This window comes from Athene noctua, chromosome 6, assembly GCF_965140245.1.
Source record: "Athene noctua chromosome 6, bAthNoc1.hap1.1, whole genome shotgun sequence".
NCBI lineage: Eukaryota > Metazoa > Chordata > Aves > Strigiformes > Strigidae > Athene > Athene noctua.
The window spans coordinates 45906211-45928321 of record NC_134042.1 but is presented as its reverse complement, the minus strand read 5'-3'; the positions used below and the strand labels follow the sequence as shown (position 1 = coordinate 45928321).

The window sequence follows — 22111 nt, the reverse complement described above, 5'->3', positions numbered from 1 at the left end:
AGAAAGCCTTGAAAAGAAGCCCCAACAGAAGCAAAACCTTAGATTGGTGCCTACAAATGCCAACACATCTAAGTCAACCATGAAACACAACCCTCCCTTAGCGTTTAGGGAATGACTGTTTTCATAATTCTGCTATTTAGGTACGGGGAAAGGACCACTTCTAAAGCCCCAGCTGAGCTTCTCATCTTCTCCCTGCTTGTCCAGGTCTGTGCTCCGGGACATTTCCATCTCCCTAAGCCTAGAAAGAGCAAATGACAGCAGACCTGGACTTCTCCTCAAGGGAAAACAATGCATAAAAACCTGCTCGGGCTGATTGCTTCTACCTCGCACCATTAAAAAGTAGCATTGATGCAGCAGCACACACATGTCAAATATCAACACATGGAATGATGTACCAGATCCCCGGTTTGGTATGTTCAACCTCTTCTCCCAGCTGCACGTCTCTGAAATGGAGACACAGACCTGCTGCCACATCCTTCTCCAAAGAGCCTGCAGCCAGCTGAAGCAGCGAGAGAGGAGATAGCAGCTTTTTTGCCATTTTTTCCTCAAGCAAGAGAGGATGAGGCCTTAAGCGGCTGGTTAGCCTCATTGAAGAGCAATGTGAGGCTTTTACACTTCTCAAATTGAAAATAAAGCTGATTTTCTGTTATGCTTTTACTGGAGGAATTAAAGACAGAAAAGAGATGTTGCCCACTGCCACTCAGGTGTTGGGATAAGGCAGGAGTCAGGAAAAAAAAATAAATCTAAGCCAGGAAAAGCTTTTATAGATTAAAACCATTTCCTGTTTCAGACCAGAATTTTATAAAACAAAAAATAAGAAAAAAGGAAGGGGAAGAGGAGGAGGAGGACGAGGGCATGAAGAAACTTCCTCCCCTGGAACATTCAGGGTTAACAGGACAGCCAGGCTGGTCAGCCAGGGGCTAAGGGCATTCATTTCACATGGAACATGGCCAACTAAGGTTGAAGAGATGGGTCTGCTCTGTTCAGCTCAGGAACTCGAACCCTACTCTCCAGTACCTTCTCTTGACCACAGCACCCAATACTCTGGGGCAGTTCTTTTTGACCAAGATTTCTGAAAAAAACTACACACAGTTTCCTATAAGGAGTGTCTGTACTGAAAAACCAATCCTTTGGAAAATTCCTAAAACATCCACAAATGTTCTAAAATTGTATTCACATGATTCAGCTTATGCTTTCACTCAAATTTATCTCCCTGATGGCTCTAACAAACTGCAGGTTTCTCTCCAAAACTACTCTCTAGATTTGTTTGGAAAACTTTCAGCCAAACTATATGATTAGTTTTCATCCCTTAACCTTCCTAGTTACTAACAGCACGAATATGGAACTAGTTTATAGCATTCCCATCCTTTAATGAAATGCAAAGATCCTGCATGAAAAAAGTGTACACAGATTTTACAGTAACACATGCACACGCAATACTAGTGTGTGAGTGGTGACATACATAGTCATGCCATATGTAATTCATACCCAAGATTTCAGGTATCAAAAAACTGCATTCAAAGCAGCTGGTGGTCTCCTATTACCATGCTGGCTGCAGCAAGCTCTTCATACCTCATTAACAGCATAATGAAGGCTCAATCAGGGATACAGTCTATCAAGACTGCCAAACATAGGCATAGAGAGGCTAGACTAGAAAGATTAGTTTGTACCAAAGTTTTTATTGGTTAGATATCAAAGTTGGGAAGGATCTAGTCCCGCCACAGAAAATATTTTCCAGTGAGCAAAAGGCACACGGAGACAAAGATCAAACCCTCAAAGTGCTCTGAAGGCATCACACAAGGAAGGTGACACCAGGCAGGTCACAGACAGTGCCCGTTTCCTCAGACAGGGCTTAAAACCACAAAAGCAACTGCAGTGTTGAAGCTGGAGACAGAAGAAGAGTGATCAGGATGGGGACACACACACTTGCACTGATGACCAAGTGTACTTTGCATATGTAACACAATTAGCACTAAACTCAGCAGCTTTATTTCTCATGTATGCAGTAATTATGATTTAATAGGGCTTCATAATGTTCTCTATAATTACTAATTATATCTTTTTGTATACTTTATATATTTTCAAACAGTTGGCACTGATGTACTCAGACGAAATCTGAGGAAGAAAGAAGGATGCTAGAAGAAGAAACCAGCACACAGAGGATGCCAGCACCCATCTGTTGATGGAGCAGCAATAGCAAGAGCAGTGAGCCTGCCCCCCGTCATGCCACAATCCAAGCTGGGATCCCGGATGGGGTGAACAGCTCTCCTTGGCACATACAACCACCAACAGCCATTCTCCAACTGTTTTCAGCCTGCGGGCCCCTAAGCATCCTTCCACAGCAGCTCAGACCCTGCTAGAAATGTCATGTTTCTGCAGGCTTCCCTGGCTGAAGTGCTGCCAGCACTGGTCATCTCCTGATGCCAGAAAAAAAAAAAAAAAAAAAGAGGTGGGGATCATACACACATGCATTTTTCCTTGCTGGGTGAAGGAGACGAGTCTGCTCATGGAGGGATCAGGGAAGCCCCAAGGACAGAACACAGTATGAAGTGGGAGCTGGCAGGTACAGGGGATGAAATCTGAAGGAAAAAAGTAAGACCCTGGAGGATGAGCTCATCCCTGTCTTGTATAACTTCATCTTTAGTCACTTCTCACATCCTGCTTGAATAAGAAATTGAAAAGCGCTGGTATACAGGGACAACAACTATTCGATCAATGAACACTGTCTGCATGGGGTCTTTAACACCCACCAAAATCAATGGTAACATCTTTCAAACTCAGCCCATGTCAGATTATGCCTGCAGCAGTAATGGAGGCATAAATACAAGGAGCAATAAATGAGCAAACTATTAATTGTGAACAAGCACAAAACCCTTGTTATGTATTCTTTGTGAAATTAGCAGCAAATGCAGTTAGCTGGGTGCCTAACCAAACACAAGATGGTACATGCACAGTGAATCCTCACTGCAAAAGCCGCTCATTTTCATGAGGACGTGCAGGAGCGTGTTACCACCCACTTCACATACATCATTTGAAACTGCTGCCCCAAATGACTGGATGTGAATTTTGATTCAAAACAAAAACTAAATCAGGTCTCAAACACTACCTAGATTACGAAGGGGAAGTTATATAAAGTCAGTTGGTAACTTACACCTTGTATTTTACCTTTATCTCTGTTATTATCAGACCATTCTCACTTTTAGCCCTGGCCAGAATTAAGTTTACAACTTTTGATTTATGTGGCAAGAAGAGATGAACTGACAGTGTACAGCCTAGCAGTGTGATATGGTAATGACAAGGTGACAGCCAGCAAACGTCAGAAGGACAGAAACACCAAGAAAGATGATAAATTATTTGACATAGTATAAAAGGGACATAAAAATAAATTGCAAAGGGAAATTTTACACCAAAGAATGTTATCTCTTGAGAACCAAGTCCATGATATTTGACTGTGGCAGTCTCCTGAAGGAAATGGTGCCTTGTTTTGAGGAACTGCAGAACCAGTAATAGCACGTAGAGTGTGGAGAGGATGCTGGGATGCTGCACAGCCAGGAAAATGGACAGAATAATGTACCCAACCTCCATCTCTGAAACTGAGATCTCGCTATAAAGCACTTTTATCATGAAGAATTAGAAAGAAGCAGTTTGCCAAGACTTAAAACAGATTTCATCTTAAATGTCTCTGCAAATTAATATACTTTGTAGGAAAAACCCAGTCAAATGTAGTGTTTATTCTAAGCACATTACTGCCTCAGACTCATTAACCTGGTACCTTACATGCTCTCTTTGTAATGCAAATTTGCTAAAATACTATGCTTTCCATAAAACATTCATATAGACAAGCTCACACTACTCAAATACCAACTGTAAGTGGAGCAGAAATACACTAAATTTTTCTAACACTTGGGCTCTGCACCTAAGTCTTATCTGCATAAGCAGTTCGTGAGAAACCTGCTGCTGTTGCTGCAGCCCCCATGGCACAAAGGTGGAAGATTTCCCAAAGCAGCTGATATAGGCAATTATAAACTGAATTACCACATGCAAAAGCCAAATGAAAACACTTTGTAGAAGGTACCTACAGCTGAGGTTTTTTTGAGGAAGAGAGATCATTAGAGAGAGGAGAGGAGACACCCTGCATTTAAGGAGGCCAAACACTGCACATACCACGCCTGCTTGCTGAGCTCCTATTCAGGAGCCACCGGCCCAAGGATGCAGTGTATCACCATGAGTGTTTGCTGGGAATCCTCAGCACAGAGCACCACGCACGCTGTCCCCAACCGCTGCACTGACCAGATGTAATACACCCATCCAACAACATGTGGAGCCCAGTAGGAGATACAAAATCATCCTAAGGTCTCCAGACCAACCTGACCCAGACAGTTCACACAGTGGAAGACGACTCAGGGTTGAAGAGGGCTGAGGGAAGGGAAAGGTTGCTGGTTTGACTTACACAGCTGTGAAGAAGAAACAAAACATCACCTTAACGGTGCAATATTATGACGACTCTCTACTTTCTCCACGGACCTTGACTGTTCATGTTGGAACATGAAATACCATAGCAAACCAGCTGATATTCACAATATAATTTGCACTAAACCGAGTTCAAATACACAGGATAAATATCTTTCCCTCTTCCCTCCACAGGTACCAACTACTTTTGCTTCAAGATGATCTATAATTGTTCCATCTTGGATCAAACTGAACAACTGCTCTCATCCTGTATGTAGTTTTGAAAACTGCCGTTTCTTCTTCAGACTTGAAGAAGGGCCCTGGAAGAAACCTGCAAATTGTCTAATTTTTACAAGTATACCAGTTGGCCTGATAGAAGAAGAAACTACATCCAGGTACAAATCTGTCCCAGATTTCCCAGAGCAATGAGGCAGAACTCAAGGCATCACTGCCTGAGGTGACAGAAACATCTATGCTGGTTTTCGTCAGGGTTCAGAGCTAAGATGCACAGGTGACCAAAGGGAGGCATCTTAACAAGAGGTTTTCTTTGCTCTGCATAATAACATGCCTGCTGTAAGCCAGATGTACTTCCCAGCCTGTCTGCTAGACCTGGTTCCTGACCATCCAAAACACATCGAGGCCCCATTACAGCTCCTGAACCCAGATGACTTCCTGAAGGAAACCACGTCCTCACAGGGGATGATGCACACACACCTTGATGCAGCCACACCACGCAGACACCACGTGGCAAGGGCTCGGGGACTAGGAACCACACCCCAGCACAACGACCCTGCACTACAGACATAACCAAAGTGAATCTGACTTAACATGAAACTTCTAAACGATTAAAATAAATTAGCAGAGTAACTGGAAGGAAAAAAAAAAAAAAGTTTGGGGCAGGATCTACAATCAAAATAAAACCAGAACAGTCATTTGGCATATGAGCTTCACAACATGTTAAGAAAATAAGTACTTGTTCCAACACCCACAATGATTTCTCAGATGCATTAAAAGAGATTGAACATACTGAAACCTATTTGGTTTTGAAGTTCACTTCATTTGGCACATCCTCCACTTTTGAAAGAAAACAAACACCAAGAGCAGACAAGCCACAGCATGAGCAGCGATGCACTCTCCTGCCCACCTGCCTGAAGCCCGACTCAGAGGAACATAGCTGGCTATACCAGCTTAGTTTCATTTTTAAACTCAGTCCTCAGCCTGTCCATTAAAACAATCAATAGCAATGCCAGCTGAGAAACGTCCATCACTGGGAACTCATTTTTACAGGTCATTGGCTAGCCAGACAACAACAGCTTCTAGCCATTACTGACCTCTCTTTGACACGAACCACTGATTTCCAGGAGAAAGATGAGCCACGAACCATCCATTTTCTTAACTGTAATTAAAACAAAACCAAAACCACTCGACTGTTTCTATACGATTTTGTTTGTACAAAATACAAACATGCGATCATCCTGCTACACTTCTGGAATGCGAACAGTAATGTAATAAGAATCTGAGTGCATTCAGTTCATCTATTGAGGCAGGGAGTACCTTATTATAAGTAGGTGCTGTTGAACAGAAATTAGCATCAGAACAGTCTGGATAACAAAGTTTTGCAGCATCAACCCCCAAGGAAGGTGACAAAACAGATTTGGACAGGTGTGTCTTATAATGGAAAAATTAAGTGCAATAAAGAAAAGAGTAAGTGCCCTTTAGATATGTTCCATTCTCAGAGTCATTAAGATGTGAAGGGAATTTAAAAAAATGCCATCTCCATAAAGCTCAAACACACATAAGAAAAAGCAAACAAACCTGCCTGGATGACTGGCTGCATTAATGACTCTGGCAAAATTGGCTTCCTTAGTTGATCAGTCCTGCTCCCTCTGTACTAAACTGAGCTATATGTTACAGACAGATCTGGGAGTTTTAAGGAAAACGGAGCAAAACCACCAAAACACACACCAAAGACAAGTTATTTCCTCTTACAAATGTATTAAATAGTTGCCATTTGCAAAGATTCTCCATCAGAGAGACAGACTGCATCATCTCTAACTCCAGTAAACTGCCTCCTGAGAAAGTCTGCCTTGATCTAAAATTCTCATACTTTGGTTTTAATTCCCAGTCATATTTACAGGAATCTGCTTCCTCCAATTTCCTGACTGAGACTGCATGGCTTGAAATATGCCCATCAGCTATCATATGACTGCAAATCTACATGACTAAGAGATACACATTCTCAGGCTTCAGAAAATAATTAGGCTCTTCAGATATTCCTGCAGCTTCCTGAAGAGCAGGATGCCAACGACCAATATCAACAACCAAGACCATCCAGCCTCACAGCTCCTGTAGCTCGACGTCACAGTGATTCATGGAATTGCTACCACACTAACCAGCAAGATACATAGAAATTACACAGTAAATCCACAACTGGCTGCATGTGTCCAGTTTCCACTCTGAGGTGATCTCCTACTCACCAGGCTCCCGGTCCTTGGCGGATATGCACTCTTTTATGGACTCTGTTATGCCAAGACTAGCTGCAGTGGGGAGAGGGCCGAGCAAGGATTCCAACGCAGGTGGTCTTACAAGGACTTCACTTCCATTTTTGCATTCTCCATCTTCATTTCTTTTTAATTTATCCTTCTCATGCAGTTCATTATAGAAGTCCTTGTTTAAGTGATTAGCAGCTGCTTCCAGTTCCTCATCTTCTGCCTCCTCCTCTCCAAATATGCTAGAGGTATTATCGTCTATAGAATCTGTAAGGGTAAAAAAACCCCAACAGATCATTGCATACCATCTGCTACAGAAACTAAATAAATTGAGTGGTGCTCACTGAAAGAATAAAAATCTTTAAAGAAAATCTGTAGAAGGAATACACAGTATTTTAGTCCAATGTATGAACACATAGTTTCCAGATGCTCTTCAAATTCATTACCTTGGCTATTAAAATGCATTTTTGTGAATACAGCCATCATCTAAAATAGAAGTATTGTGTTATCAAATTATGGCAGGTAACAGGGCTTTGAGAGAGAAGCCAGCTACTTACTGATATAATTACAAATGAAAAATAGCCAGTTCAACCTGCACAAAGCCCTTCCGTATCACTTAGTCAGCTGGTGGATTCAGTGACAGAAGGGTCTAGATACTGGTCCACTGCACTTTCAGTGATGAAAAGGAACATTCTCAGGTGCCAGTGCTAAGCTTATACTGCAGCAAGAAAGAAAAACAACTGAAATCATTAACAAGCTGTAATTGTAAGGAACAATGTAGTTGTTTTGAAGACCAATATATGAACCAACTAATTGGCAGAGAGAATCCCAATGCAATAGAGATCTTGTACTATGCAAGCATATATATGATCACATTTATTACAATAAAGTTCATACACTTAAAACTGCCTGCAAGATCTGAACCCATTACGATTTAAGTAGTCACAAGACTTTATAGGCTTACCATCTTTAGTGAAATTTGCAAATACGCCTTTTGCTTTCGGTCTACTGTTTTCTAATTCAATCTCTATTTCATCCTGATAGCTCGATATTTCACCTGTGGTGATGAAATAAAAATAAAACTCAGCAATCATTGATGTAATTTTGAACAAATGAGCGATATGTTACACTAAACACAATTCATACCTTCAAAATCTTCCAGCTTTTTTGATAGCGCCTTCTCAAGCTGAAACGAAAATAAACAAAATAAATGGGAAATTACGAAAGGAACGCCACAACTTTGTACTGTTTGTGAACTGTATATAGAGACAGAGAATGATAGGGTATCTTAAAAGCAATAAGCAGGTTTCGAATCCCAACTCAAATTACTTTGTAGTAAATTACCTGTTTGACACAGGTAAGACAGACAAGTTTCAAAATACTGACTGATTTCAAATGTTATCTCACCCATCTCTATACTTCAAAAGGAACCTTCACTCTGGCAAGCTGCAAATAAAAGGCCCCATTCTTCAGCAGTCAGACTCTATGGCTGTGCCTAGATGCGAGCAAGGGCAAGGACAGTGCTGGAATTGCAGTGCCTGGGCCAGACGTAGCACAGGCAGTGGCAGAGTGAAGTACTGACCTACAGCACCTGGCAGGCTCTTGAGAGCATCATAAACACGCCTACAGACCTTTAAGTGATAGCATATTTAGAACAGTAAAAACAAAACCCCTGAAAAACTAATAATGTAGGAATTGGCTATGACAGTAGTAAAACGTTCTCCTCTGGTGCCAGCTTTAGTTCACGCTTTGTAAAGAAATTAAGCCACATGAGAACTAATCTTTGTGGAAGCAGGTGTTGTACCACACAAAAACCCAGCAGTCTCATTAAAGTAATTGGGTTATTGTTTTCATATGTGTTTAAAAAAAGTTACATGTAATGGCACTTCTCCTGACCACGGGTATCACCTTAAAAACAGTGCACGGTTTCTGATCCAGTTACAAAGCTTACACCTTTGCAACCCTGATTCTTGCTAGCCAGGGTGGAAGAGTGCATACAACATATAAAAGAGAAGTGCTGACATTAGGACAGCTACTCAAGACCTCCATGCCACAAGCTCAGCTTAACTTGTCACATGAGAGCCTCCAGTTTTGTAAGGACAAAAAGATTTGATGCTTCAGTAAGAGGTCAAAGAACAAGAAGGGAAGCACACATGCAGCAGGGAAGCAAGCATAAAGGAGATAACAATGCATAGTGTAACTCCATCAGCTTGCAAATGGGGGAGCATCTGGGCAGAGTGTGATGAGCCTTCATCTACAATACAGCAGTTGTGGGCTAATCACCAACCACTGGTGGCCTGTAAAACACAGAAGCTCAGCTGGTGCTCCTTTGCTTGGCCACCCAGACATCCTGATCTGCACTAACAAGAGCAGTGACTCTCTACTTCCCACAGAGGCTGGCTAAGACGGTAGACATATTTCGATTCTTCATCAGGGGATGTTTAAAGCTACATTTGAAGCTACATATCCGAAAGAGCATGTCTCTCTGGAGGAGTGAGCAAAAATTATATATGAGCAAAAAATTTTATATATATATACATTTTTTTTTTTTAACCAGGAAGCTATCCCTTTGGCAGTAAAACAAATAATATCATTTAATTAAGGGGTATCATATGCACTAATGCTCACCCTTCTCCTAAGAACCTCAAAATAAATGTAACTAAACCTTACCAAAGGCTGGTCAGTTAGGATTTGGTATTAACTGATTCAAAAAGGAGAGAGGAAAAAAATACAGAGAACATCCAATTCAGAATTCACCTGCTGTATCTTCAACTTTTTTTGGCCAGCTGTAAATGAAGGAGGATCACATTCCTCTTCCAAGTCAATCTTCATAAACTCATCTATGGTTAGCTGACTTGTTGGTGTATCTTCAAACTCTGTCAACCTACCAAAGCATACAGCACATTACCATAACATTTTTAAGAACTCCTTTAAATGTAACAAAATGTGTCAAACTGCTATGTTACAGAATAAACATGTCATCCCGAGAAACTCTGGCTCAAGTACAGACTACATTAAAACTGAAGTGATACTAATTGTTTTATGTGCTGCAAAGAAAGTATCTTTTCATACCACAAATTAGCCTTTGATTTATTAGAATATGTCACACACACTTTTTTTGATGAATGAAGACTGAACAGAAATACCCTGCCCCTGTGGGCAATTAAGTATAGACTAAGAAAACTACGACGAGAAACACAGCTCATTCCTCCTGTCTCATTGCTTTTGCTATCAACAGCAACAACAAAACAGATTCACAAACTAAAATATCTGCCATCATAGTTTAGGAGCATGCTCAAAAATATTCCTTATTTTTGAGTTAGTGTAATTAATTTGTGCAAAGCAAATGTTAAAGTAACATATCTTCAGCAGATGGGAGGAGGGACAAGAAGTAATCTTCCTGTGACACGCAGGAGCAGTAGGAAAATAAAGGGATCATCTGCACATTGCACAGATGTACAGACGAATGCATGTAATTTTACAATAATATACTTTTTATTTGTTTAATGTTTGCATTTTAAAAGTTCCTACCTAAGTGAGAGATAGGACTAGCTCCATGGGGAATCTTTCAGAGGAACAGAATCTTAAATGAGACCACGTTGTCAAAACTTCATGCAGAAATTTCAAAATTTCAGCATTTTATACAGGTGGTTGAAATGAGCAAATCCATTTTAGAGATGGAGAAAGTGAGACAAAAGGTTAAGTACAAAGCCAGGTCAGGAAATGTCTGGCAGAATGCTTTTCTGACAGAAAGTGCCCTTTTAATATCAACATTTTCCATGGGAAAACGGCAATGATGGGTCTGCAGCTGCTTCACTGGAATATTCCCATCTTCCAGAGGAAACAAAGCTGACAACAGCTTCCATCTGCAAAGCTAGGAAACTAAAAATGGTGATTCAGTGCTCCCAGCACAGGACCTTTCAGCTTTTCTCCCCCCCTAAACGCAGTCGTGGTTTTCTCCTCTACCACTGACTGCAACGAAGCTCCTTCTGAAGAAGGAATTTTCTCTAGGACAGAAATTCAGTTTCTAACCAACTCCAGGGTCAAAGCCAAGACCACAGGGCCACACTCTCTCCCTACAGCCTCATTAGTACCTGTCTTTCTTTTTTTATGAACTGAGGAGCAAGACAAGACAGCCCATAGAAAGAGACATAGGCATGCTGTAACTTCAGGACGCTTTGCTCGGAGGCGCCCTGCTCCCGGAGCACGGTCCGCAGGCCACACGTGGCATCTCATGCTATAAAATGCACTCAGAGAGCTGGGCATCTCTATGTAAAACAGCAAGCAGCATGCTGAGCCCAGGCACGGCTACGCCAGACCGTTAGTGCTGCTGAGAAGAAAGCCTCTGAAACCTAGTCTTGCTTTTGGAGTTCAGGCATCTCCACAAAGCCCCAGATTAGCCATGTATTTGAGAGTGACTGACAGGCCAAAACCTTCCCTCAAGAGTGCCAGGGACCAGCTCCCTCCTCCTCTCTTTCAGATCAAATTGGAAAGGAGAGGAGGATGCTGTTGGCAGCAGCAGCACCCAGCTTTTAATTAACAGACTAGAGATCTTTCTCAGCGTTAACAGGCTTCCAGCGTGCACTACCCACCTTCCAGGAGGAAGCCTCATCTATCAGGATAGAGGGAAAACCTGGATAGGGCACTGTTATTATTATTTTAATTCACGAACCACTTGATGCCAAACCCAGGTATCATTTTAGGAGCATAGACCTTCCCAGTCACCATCATCAAACTACAGTCATCCATCTCTCCATGTACGAATCACGCACTCACAGGTAGTCCCACTTCAGCAAGACTTTTCCTCCCAACCAGCCTCGCCTCATTAAAATATTATTCTCCTCCCACTGTAAAAAGCCAACATGTATTTTGGCAAAGACTCCTAGTTTGTTTATCCTACACTTGCTCTGAGCTTGAGACGAGCTGCCAGACCCAGACTCAGCCAAAACAGCAACACCTCCGGGCACGCAGAGCAACGTAGAAAACACCAGTAACAAAACCAGTCGCTCACGAAGCAAGGTTGGGATGAGATGACCATGCTTGGGTTTCAGCACGTCTCCCTGCAGCCACCCGAGGCTCTGTCTGTCCCTCTCTTTGTCCATCACGTCGTGTGACTCATGTCACGTACCCTGCACGCACCAGATGTCAGCCCACGGGAGAGACAACATGACGGATGCTGGCACAAGCTCCAGCTCAAGCACCAGCTTCAGCCCTGAGCTCAAACGGCAGCACAGGTCTCTCCCAAGACCTTCAGTGCACGAGGACAGGGCAGAACTACATCATGTTTGCTGGTGGTGCTACCAAGGAGTTCAAACCCACAGCACAGCACGGTTCAACCATCCGACCCGGCCACCTACACCACCACCTGTGCCCTCCTCAGTCCTGATCCGAACCAAGCGGGACAAGGGCTGATCACACGGCGGTGAGGGCTGCCAGGGTCACAGTGTAGGCACAGGGTGGCAAGCTCAAATTTAGAGCAGCATGTAATTTCTTCACTTCTCAACAGTCTTAACCACAAGGCTCTAGCCTTCCTCCTGAAATGAAGAACATCCCTGATGGTCAGGATCACAGCTTGAGCATCATCTCTGTGGGAGAGTGAGCTGTTCACTCAACAGTTTCTCCTTTAACTTGATATAAATAAATACCTGCATTTGCCAACCACTTGCCTGCCTCAACATTTTACATTGGCTGATATCCTGTCTACATATTTTTAAACATTTCTTTAATTTTATCCAGTGTTTGGACACATGCCACCAAGGCAACAAACTGATGCACGCAGCAGTCTACACTGCATGAAACAAGGTAACTTTAGTTTGGCAGCTAAGAAAAACTGACGCAACCTTAATTATAAGCACAATAATTTCAGGGGCAAGGGAGTGCCCTCATGAAAAAAAAAAAAATAGCTACAGGCTATTTTTTAAGTCCCACATTAAAATGATATCCAAGTTCATTTTGCACTTCTCTTAATCTAAAAAAATCTAATAAGAGTTGCCATTTCAAGTTATGCACAGAAGGAGGAAAATAAGCAGATATACAAATTAAGATATTATTTCCTTGGCACAAATTCAAAAGGGCTCTAAAAATTGAAATTTGGCAGATGAGTATTTTCTATTTATAGTCAAAACAGAGGCAACCACTACAGCTCAGGCTAAGATTCAACTTCCAGTATAAACCCTCCCCTTACAGTTTCTCACAGCAAACTCTTTCAAGCAAATTCCTTTGGGAGAAAAGTTTTTCCAGAGCTTGGTGTCATCTGCCCCAAACCTCAACCCTTTTTTTTCAAAGAAAAATTTCCACGGCTTTCATTTCATCAGTTTATGGACAAAACCACACCTCGTCTTCTGATAAAACACTTTGGTGCACAAAACAGTAAACCGATTCTGTTCACAATTTAGCTCCCCATAAAGGAAAATGGGTCAGTCATTTTGAAATACAAGCAATGGGGTTTTTTACTTTGTTTTGTTTCAGGGATACCGTCCAGCGGAGACTTATGAATCCAGCCTACAGCCAAGGAAAAAAAAAAGACTCCTGTGTGCAGCTAGCTGCTCAGCTTTAATGTTTAATTGAACAGCAGTGGGGTGCGACAAAGCACATGAAAGAACAAGGTCTTCTGGAGTCTCAAATGCTTCAGGAGTCCAAGTCTGAAGTTAAGAGAGACTTCCAAGCAGACCCCATTTATGAAGAGCCATGGTGTCCTCCTACATATACACAATCAGCATCTAGCTCCAGAAAGCAGGTAGCATAAAGCACAGGTATCTTGTGCTGGACTTCTTCACAGAAGGGCAAACAAATTACAACTTCAGAGACAATTGTCTTTTTAAAGAGTGAACATGAAATTTAGCGTGAGCAGTCAGCCTTTAAACTACCTGTTGTGACAGGTCTTTTTAAAGTACTTAAAATATTTTATTAATGGATTAAAAAAAGTACTAACCTGAATATTGGCATAATGTTAGCAGAAATACATGAGAAAAACTTTATTACAAGACAAACTGGTGGTGGTAATTAAATTTCCCTGATTTTTCCCAAATTACAATCTAATTAAAGCCCTAAGTAATAACTCGTATGATATCTACATAACCTTAACTGTCACAGATCAGATGATTTGACAACTCCAAGATTTCCAAACTCTGGAAAAGGGATTTACTTCTGTATCTTGGTGAAGTACCAAAATACTGCAGTATAACCCCACTGGTTTTACTTAATGTTCATCAGTGCTGTCTACCACTCTAAACCTGTACATCCACTCATAGAAGTTCAGAATTCGCACTGATGTGGCGAACCACCACTATTTTTATACTATAAATTTAACAGTCTCTTGCATCATCTTTCTCTCCCCATTTTTTTCCAAGCCACACAATGTTTACGCATGAAGTATGTAAACACATACCCTAAAAGTGATACTTAATACAGAACATGTTTCAGAAATAATTATTAAATGCTTCCTACATGACATAAAGAATTTTCCCAGTATCCACCAGTATGTAAATAAACAGAAGTGTCATCTCCTTATAAATAATCATTGTACATATATATATACTTTTACATGTACTTACAGGAAGATAAAAAAGGTATTTTTAAAGCCTATATGAATGAGTATCTTGTTACTAAAGGTAAGGACAAAATCAGAGGCGATGCAGTTACTGTGGTTTTACAATTTACAACTTATCACCTGAGCTGTACTAAATTAGTCTGTGTTCCCAGCCCAATGCAACTGTAAAGAGAAATACTTTCACTTAAACAACTTCTATGGTGTACTATATTAATACATTTTACCTCTCTTTGCAATGGACTAAGAGCATACACACACAGTCATTTACTGCAGATTAATTAGTGACTGATAATTTACGGTGCTCATTTGCTGGCAACTCTCTGTTGTTTTTCTAGGTATTAAAGAATGGATAACTTGAAAGATTTAGTGTACTAAATAAAGGCACCCTTTAGAATTAGTTGTTTTTACTTGCTCACACCAAAACAGAGATTTAAAATTACCACAAATTCATTACCGTAAATTTTAAAGCCTTGATTCTGCAAACGCTTACACATGCAGTTACCTTGGGTAACACATGTGCACACGGTTAGCCCATCAATAATCCCACCAACAAGTCTCCCTGCCCATCTCAGACGTCCACTGGTCCAAACCACCTGGAATTTTTTTGTTCTTGTGTTTTTTTTTTTTCCCCCTGATTCAAATGTTCACACCACGCTAATGAAACAAAACGCTTTAGCATTCCTTAAAATTTTGTTTCATTAGTGTGGTTCCTCCATTGTGGCCTGTCAAAAACTCTCTATGATCTCCTGGAAAAGAAAATAGCATGCTGCTTGATTTCCTAACAGCCGCTCAGATGAGGAAAGTCAAACACAGAGAAAACTGTTTACAAGATCTAAGACTGAGTTAGTGCTAATAAGTTAATTATTGTATCAAAAGTAACAGACAGCAAATAATTTTGAAATTACATTTTTTAAATGAGTATGAAGTACTAAAATATATTAGGAATCTAATTAATGTATTAGCTTACTAGCTGTATAGAAGTCGGATTTATAGAAAGGAACATTGCCCGTGAAATTGGATTCCTCAAAAATAAAACCCTTTTTCATTAAAACAGACAATCCAACTTACAAAGGTATGCAATACCAACCCATGTGGATCAAGTTACATCTTACTCACCATACTAGAAAGATTTCTAGAAATCATCTATAAGCCATTTGAAATTATTTAACTAGAGACATAAAATATTTCTCAGTTTACTTTCTTAGCTTATCACATCATCAGCCAGCGAAGGAGCTCCACAGCTGTTGAGCTGAGATCAGAGTGGACACCACCACGAGCTCCCTTAGATGAAGTAACCTTCCCAGTTTTCAGAAAGCTTCTCTCCATACCACGCTTCAACCAAGAGCATTTATACTCTCTGACATACTGAGCATCCTCTAACCTTCTCCATGCTCAAATAGCTTAGGTAAACAGCTCTCACTGAATTCATCAGATACCTTTCACAGGAATTTAGCACAGCTTTACTCAGATCACAGCCAAACACAGACTTCTTACACACCCTTCCCTTCAGTCTTGGCCTTGATATGGCTTTGGTATTTTGGAAAACGTAACCTCGCAGCCACCTCACAGCTACACGTGTCCCTGTTACCTTCTCTTCCCATCCTGACTCTGGACTCTTATTGACTTGGTTCTCGCTTTGCCTGCTCTCACAGACATTCACCCGGCTTGAGACTGCACTGGGAGCTTGGACATGAAGTTTATACGAGCTATATATTGCAGAAATGAAAATAAGAAAAGCTGCAGGCAATACATTTATCTCTATGCATGAATCTTTAATTTTTCCAGAAAATTACCAACGCAGTCATTGAAAGAGCTGTAGCTGTGTCCCCAGGATACGAGCAAAGGACCTCATTTAAGAAAGTCCCTGCAGCATCTCCAACTGGTAAATGGAGTTCCTTCATAACAAGTCTTGTCCTCCTTCCCCAAAAATGCTATTTTGTTGTGAGAAAAAACATTCACCTCAAAAATGAGCCCTTTAAACCCATTCTGGCCCTTCATTCCAATTCCTTCTAAATTAAGCTTTACTTCTTCTGAAGTTCATCACAAATAGGTTTTTTAACAGATAGTACTTTATGGAACTGAGAAGAAATATTTTTTATGTAAAAAGCACCTCAATTTAAAGATAAAGAGAGTAAGTCAAAGAAGTAAAATGCAAGTGTTAACAAAGATAAGCTGGGTTTTTTTTTATTTCTATTGAAGAAGTGCCTAAGATCTTCAAACGGGTGTAAGGGCCACACAGTATTAGATAATGCACAATGGACAAATATCACAAAAATTATTCTTACTGCAGATAAGACAGAATTTAGTATGCAGAGAAAGTATACAATAGGTGAATAAACAGATGAAGGGGCAGAGTATGTGAAGGTTAAAAAGGCAGCAGCAAAGACAGGTGCATTCAACACAGGCACAAATGTGAGGATTAAACTAAATAAAAGGGTTGGGTTTATTAAAAGTTAATTTCTGCTATCTCCACAGGTGATTACACAGAAAATAACAATTTGACTAATTAGTTAATATTTGTACAGTACTTTGAATATATAAAGTGATATAGAAGTTAATATCATTTCAATTAGACTGGAAATGAGATAGAATTATCAGTGCATTTATTAATATTTAATACATCCACTTTCAACAACAGCAACAAGCTTTACATTTTAATTGTGTGCTTCAAAAAATAAAGCTAGAAGGCCCTGTGAAGTAACTACAAAGTTTTCTTACCAAGATCCTCCCAAAAACCTAGGCATATTAAAAATAAACACACACTGGTTTTTAACCAAACAGATGGTTAAATTAAGGACTCTTGATTCGATGATGAGTGACAGGGTCCATGGGCCATGCTTTGTCGCTTTTTCCTTCCAAAACAGATTCCCTTTATGACCAGGTCATTCAGTTGAAAGTACATCACATTTTTGTGAACCTTCTCCTAAGAGCTACTCCTCCAGTACACAGCAGTGGAAGAGGTGATAGACTACAGGCACGTAGGGCATGTGCTCTCCAGCTGATGAACAACCGGGTGAACTAATCCCCTTTTACACAGTCACATCAGCTGCACTGCCCAGGATCAGAAACAGTGCCCTTCTTAGGGAAGGGCTGCCACCCCTTGCTGAACGTCTTCCCAAAACAGGAAGCCAAGCAGGGCTTTATTAAAAAGCCTTGCTCCCACATCCTCAGCAACCGTCCCTCCCAAGCTGCGGGGCTGCCTCCACAGGGCAGGGGAAGAAAGCACCTTGTGTCGGTGCCACCCCTTCCCTTGCCGATTTCTGCCATGGAAATCCGCCAGTACTGAAAGCAAATCCAGCTTCCAACGGTCTGTGCTTCCCCAGGAGCCACGTAGCCATTGGGGAGCTGCATCAAACCAGGCAGCAGAACCTGCAGGCTGGATGTTTCAGCATTGTCTGGACTCCTGTTTGGTTTCACTTCAACAGCTGTGAGGTCAAAGCCATCAGCATCCAACACCGTCCATTAATGAGTGTCCACCCAACTGCCCTCAACACCTTCACGCTGCACAAAGCAGCAGTAGCTCTTTACAAACCAGAGTAACTGTGGCAATAATTAAATGGAAATAAAACGGCACATCAAACTGAGAAGAAAAGAAATTTTTTAGAACATGAAACAAATTCCTATTAATTTAGACAACTTCTAGTCGACGGCATTTTGAGAAGAGTTCTTGAAAGAAGAGGAGAAAAAAATGGAGTGCAGAAAGAGTTATTCAAAGGTATTTTTTTTATTTGCCTTCGTTAAATACTATATAACATGCTCTTATTTGAAAAACATCAATCAAATTTATAGATTCGTGATAAATACAGTTGTAATTATAGCTGCCTGAAAATAATTCAGCTGTCACGTTTATGCTGTCAAAGTAAATAACGCTGTCATTATAGTTGATGTGTGTGACTTGAGTAAACATTTCAAAGCATGAATTTTGAAGTAAAATTTCTTCACTTGAAACAATTGCTCAAATTAATTTTCCTTCCAACTCTGATTTATTATGCTTATTTTCTGAGTAAGAACAACTCTTTAACTATTTACAAAGCATCCTGAAGTAGATTGCGGGCACATAAATCATTAATCATACAAAATGCACACTAAAACATGTCACCTGTTGACCAGAGACAAAAAGTGGCATTTGTACTCCTCCACCCTTATAGTTGTAGTATCCTGAAGCATTCAAACACTTTAAATTTAGGCCCATATCACCCATGCATGGTAGGGAAATATCATCATTCCTGTTCCACAAATAAGGATCTGGGGCAAAAATATTCTACACAACTAAGAAGTGAACATTATTATATTACATTATTATAGTCAACCTCATATCTGTTTCCAGCAAGACCACAGAGCAGATCCTCCTGGAAACTATGCGAGGGCCCACGAAAAATAAGGAGGTGACTACTGACAGCCAACATGGCTTCACTGAGGGCAAATTGTGACTGACAAATCTGGTGGCCTTCTACAACAGGGTTACAGGATTGGTGAATAAGGGAAGAGCAACTGACATCATCTACCTGGACTTGTGCAAAGCATTTGACACTGTCCCACACAACATCCCTGTCTCTAAATTGGAGAGCTATGGATTTGATGGCTGGACCACTCAGTGGATAAGGAATTGTCTGGATGGTCAAACTCACAGAGCTGTGGTCAACGGCTCAATGTCTAAGTGGAGAGCAGAGATGAGTGACGTTCCTCAGGGGTCGGTGCTGGGACTGGAGCTGTTTAACATCTTTGTTGGTGACATGGACAGGGGGATTGAGGCACTCTCAGAAAGTTTGCCGACAACACCAAGCTGTGTGGTGCAGTTGACACACTGGAGGGAAGGGATGTGCCATCCAGAGGGACCTAGACAGGCTGGAGAGGTGGGGTTGTTCAGCCTGGAGAAGAGAAGGTTCTGGGGAGACCTTACAGTACCTAAAGGGTACTTCTAAAGGGGGCTACAGGAAAGCTGGGGAGGAACTCTTTATCAGGGAGGGTAGTGATAGGATGAGGGGTAATGGCTTTAAACTGAAAGAGGGCAGATTCAGATTAGATATTACGAAGAAATTCTTCCCTGTGAGGGGGGTGAGGCCCTGGCACAGGTCGCCCAGAGCAGCTGTGGCTGCCCCCTCCCTGGCAGTGTTCAAGGCCAGGCTGGACGGGGCTTTGGGCAACCTGGGCTAGTGGAAGGTGTCCCTGCCCATGGCAGGGGGTTGGGACTAGATAATCTTTAAGGTCCCTTCCAACCTAAACCATTCTGTGATTAACAAGCATTTGACTAGGATGGATGTGTTTAAGCTGGTCTTAGTAAGGTGGAGAGAAAGAGAGACACCAGGGGACTTTCTAAAGTTCTTGGTGGAACAGATTTCAGAATATAATGGTGGTACAGAAATTTCCAATTGGGGGCAACAAAAAGCATGGTATTTCACAGTTAGCTCATTTTTTACTGAACCTACAGGGAATGAAAATATTAGAGCTTTTCAAAACTAAAATGAGAGAAACTGGATGACTGCTTGTTTTATCAAAATATCAAAAATACTACTAGATCTTAAAAAAAAAAATAAATGTCAATGATACTTGGGAAATTCCCACTCTCAGGCTCACATTTTGCTGATAATTCCACTTTGGACCCCTTCAATGAACTTATCATTAGACTCACTGCACTGTCTTCTATTTATTAGCAGTGCAACACTACCAAAAATTAACATTTCAGTATATTATTTTTGAAAGTTCTGTTCAATAACAGCTAAAGGACAAGATGTTTCAGCACTGTATTCTGGATAAAGGAAAAAAAAAATCCCATAGTAGACCCTCAGGTTTGAGAAATAATTATCTCCTCTGAGGACATGACAACACTGCTAACACTTCTGATCCAACACTTTTTTGCCTTCAACTCTTCACCTGTTAAATGGGCACAGCACTCCTTACCATCTTTGCTAAGCATTTGAGGCCTTACATAAGAGGCAGGTGTTAGTACTTAAAAATGACCAGCTAAAACATGTTGTACTTATTTTATTCTTGGCACTTCTGAAAAAAACCTGGTTTTCTCTGATCTACATTCATTTTAGACTACACCACTTTTCAGTACTGTAAATGAAAGATAAAAGCAATAAAACTGCACTGACCTTTTCCTTAATGTAGACTCACAAACCTTGACCACCCTGATGACCTCTTTTACAGTACGTCGGAAATCATGCATTCTTGCTGCCACTAGCAGAGCTAGAGAATAAGCAGGGAAAGTCAATGTCAAAAAGAGGAAAATTTCCTGAAGAAAAGCAGAAAACAGCCAGATAACTACACCCTCTCTTTGTCCCTGCCTTCAGCTAAAGAGCTGTAAATGCTTATGCTCAGCTGTGTCTCTGAATACAGGTGATGGACTTGACTTTACAAACTTTTCCTCCTGCCCAATAAAATAAAGCTGACTGCAAATTGCACCTTGAAAAACTCTGTGTTTTAACATTTAGGGAACCATGGTCAGCTACTTAAAATACAGCACGAGAACATCTCATTGATCAGGTATTTTCAAAGTTATCATCTTCTTAGCAGAATTTACTAGTTGCAAATAAAAAGATCTCCAGCAAAACACTGAATCTGCTTAACCTGTTATCCTCATCTCTGTCAACACCATCGTTTGCCTTGCTAGTGTCCAAGTGCTCTCCTGCAAGACCCTCTATGCAGCTAGATAACTTGTACTGGCTGCATCTACATTTGTGTGCTGATTCAGAGCACTACTTCTGTTTTGAAGCATCATCCCTCACGCATTGTCCAGTGGCTCAATGCACAGAACAGTTTTAAGCATGCAGAAGTGCTTCCTTTCAGAGGAAACCAAACCAGAGCTCCACTTCAGGCATGTGTTTAAAGTGCTCCAGTTCCTAATGGGAACATCAGGCAGGGGGTGAACTAAAAAACGGTCCTTCAAACAACATGTGGCACATAAATTTAGGCCAGGGAACCAAACTAAAACCCTGTCCACAGTACATCACGTGAACTGCGTATTGTGTGGATGGATGTAGAGGACTCAGCACCACCTGCTTCAATCTATTGATCCATGTCTGTTGAATCAAATTACTTGCTTGTGCAGATATAGTCTATGTAGTGAATCAAAGACCACGCTGGTCTCCCACAGTCTATACTCAAATTTTTAGCAATGTGCAGTAAGCAAGTACTATTAACAAAAAGAGGATAGAAATTTCAAGAAGATTGTGTAGTCCTGGGTTCCCTAAGGTTTGAGTGCGATTTCTCATTCCGGCATGCACATGTAAGATCTTTCCAATAAAATAAAGTGCATATGTGAACTCTGTGACTATCTACTCTCTTCGTTACTCTGACCTCACTGGCTGGTACTGACTACCTTTTAACCTAGCCCTCCCAAACCGGTAGGTTTTTTGTAAGCATCATGACAGTGATGGATCTTGGAAAAAGATGAAGAAGGAGAGGAAAATAATTTCTCAGAACAGGTCAAAGAGGGCATTTCTTGCATAAGACTCTGTGTAAAGACACAAATCAAAGTGCTTGCTCTAATGGTGTCATTTTAGCTGACAAAAAAACCTTTTAGCAGCTAGAGCTTGCAGAGAGTGTAGGCGAGAAGAGGACCAGAAAGGAGGTTAAAAAATCCAAAATGTAAAATACAAACGAACTGAGCAAGTAATGTGAG

The 22111-nt window shown here is 41.0% G+C and overlaps 1 protein-coding gene across 4 annotated transcripts in view; it reads right to left on the bottom strand.

Annotated features, from left to right (window-relative positions):
- The window catches only part of BRF1 (BRF1 general transcription factor IIIB subunit), a 176941-nt gene that overhangs the window by 65534 nt on the left and 89296 nt on the right, over positions 1-22111 (bottom strand). For all 4 annotated transcript variants that reach the window (XR_012633819.1, XM_074908855.1, XM_074908856.1 and 1 more), the window contains 5 exons: positions 20583-20676; positions 9696-9822; positions 8085-8124; positions 7903-7995; positions 6927-7205 (listed from right to left, as the gene is read on the bottom strand). Coding sequence is in view for 3 of the 4 variants with exons in the window: in XM_074908855.1 (XP_074764956.1) it covers positions 6927-7205; positions 7903-7995; positions 8085-8124; positions 9696-9822; positions 20583-20676 (633 nt within the window). In the remaining variant the exon portion in view is untranslated. The remainder of the gene's footprint in view (positions 1-6926; positions 7206-7902; positions 7996-8084; positions 8125-9695; positions 9823-20582; positions 20677-22111) is intronic.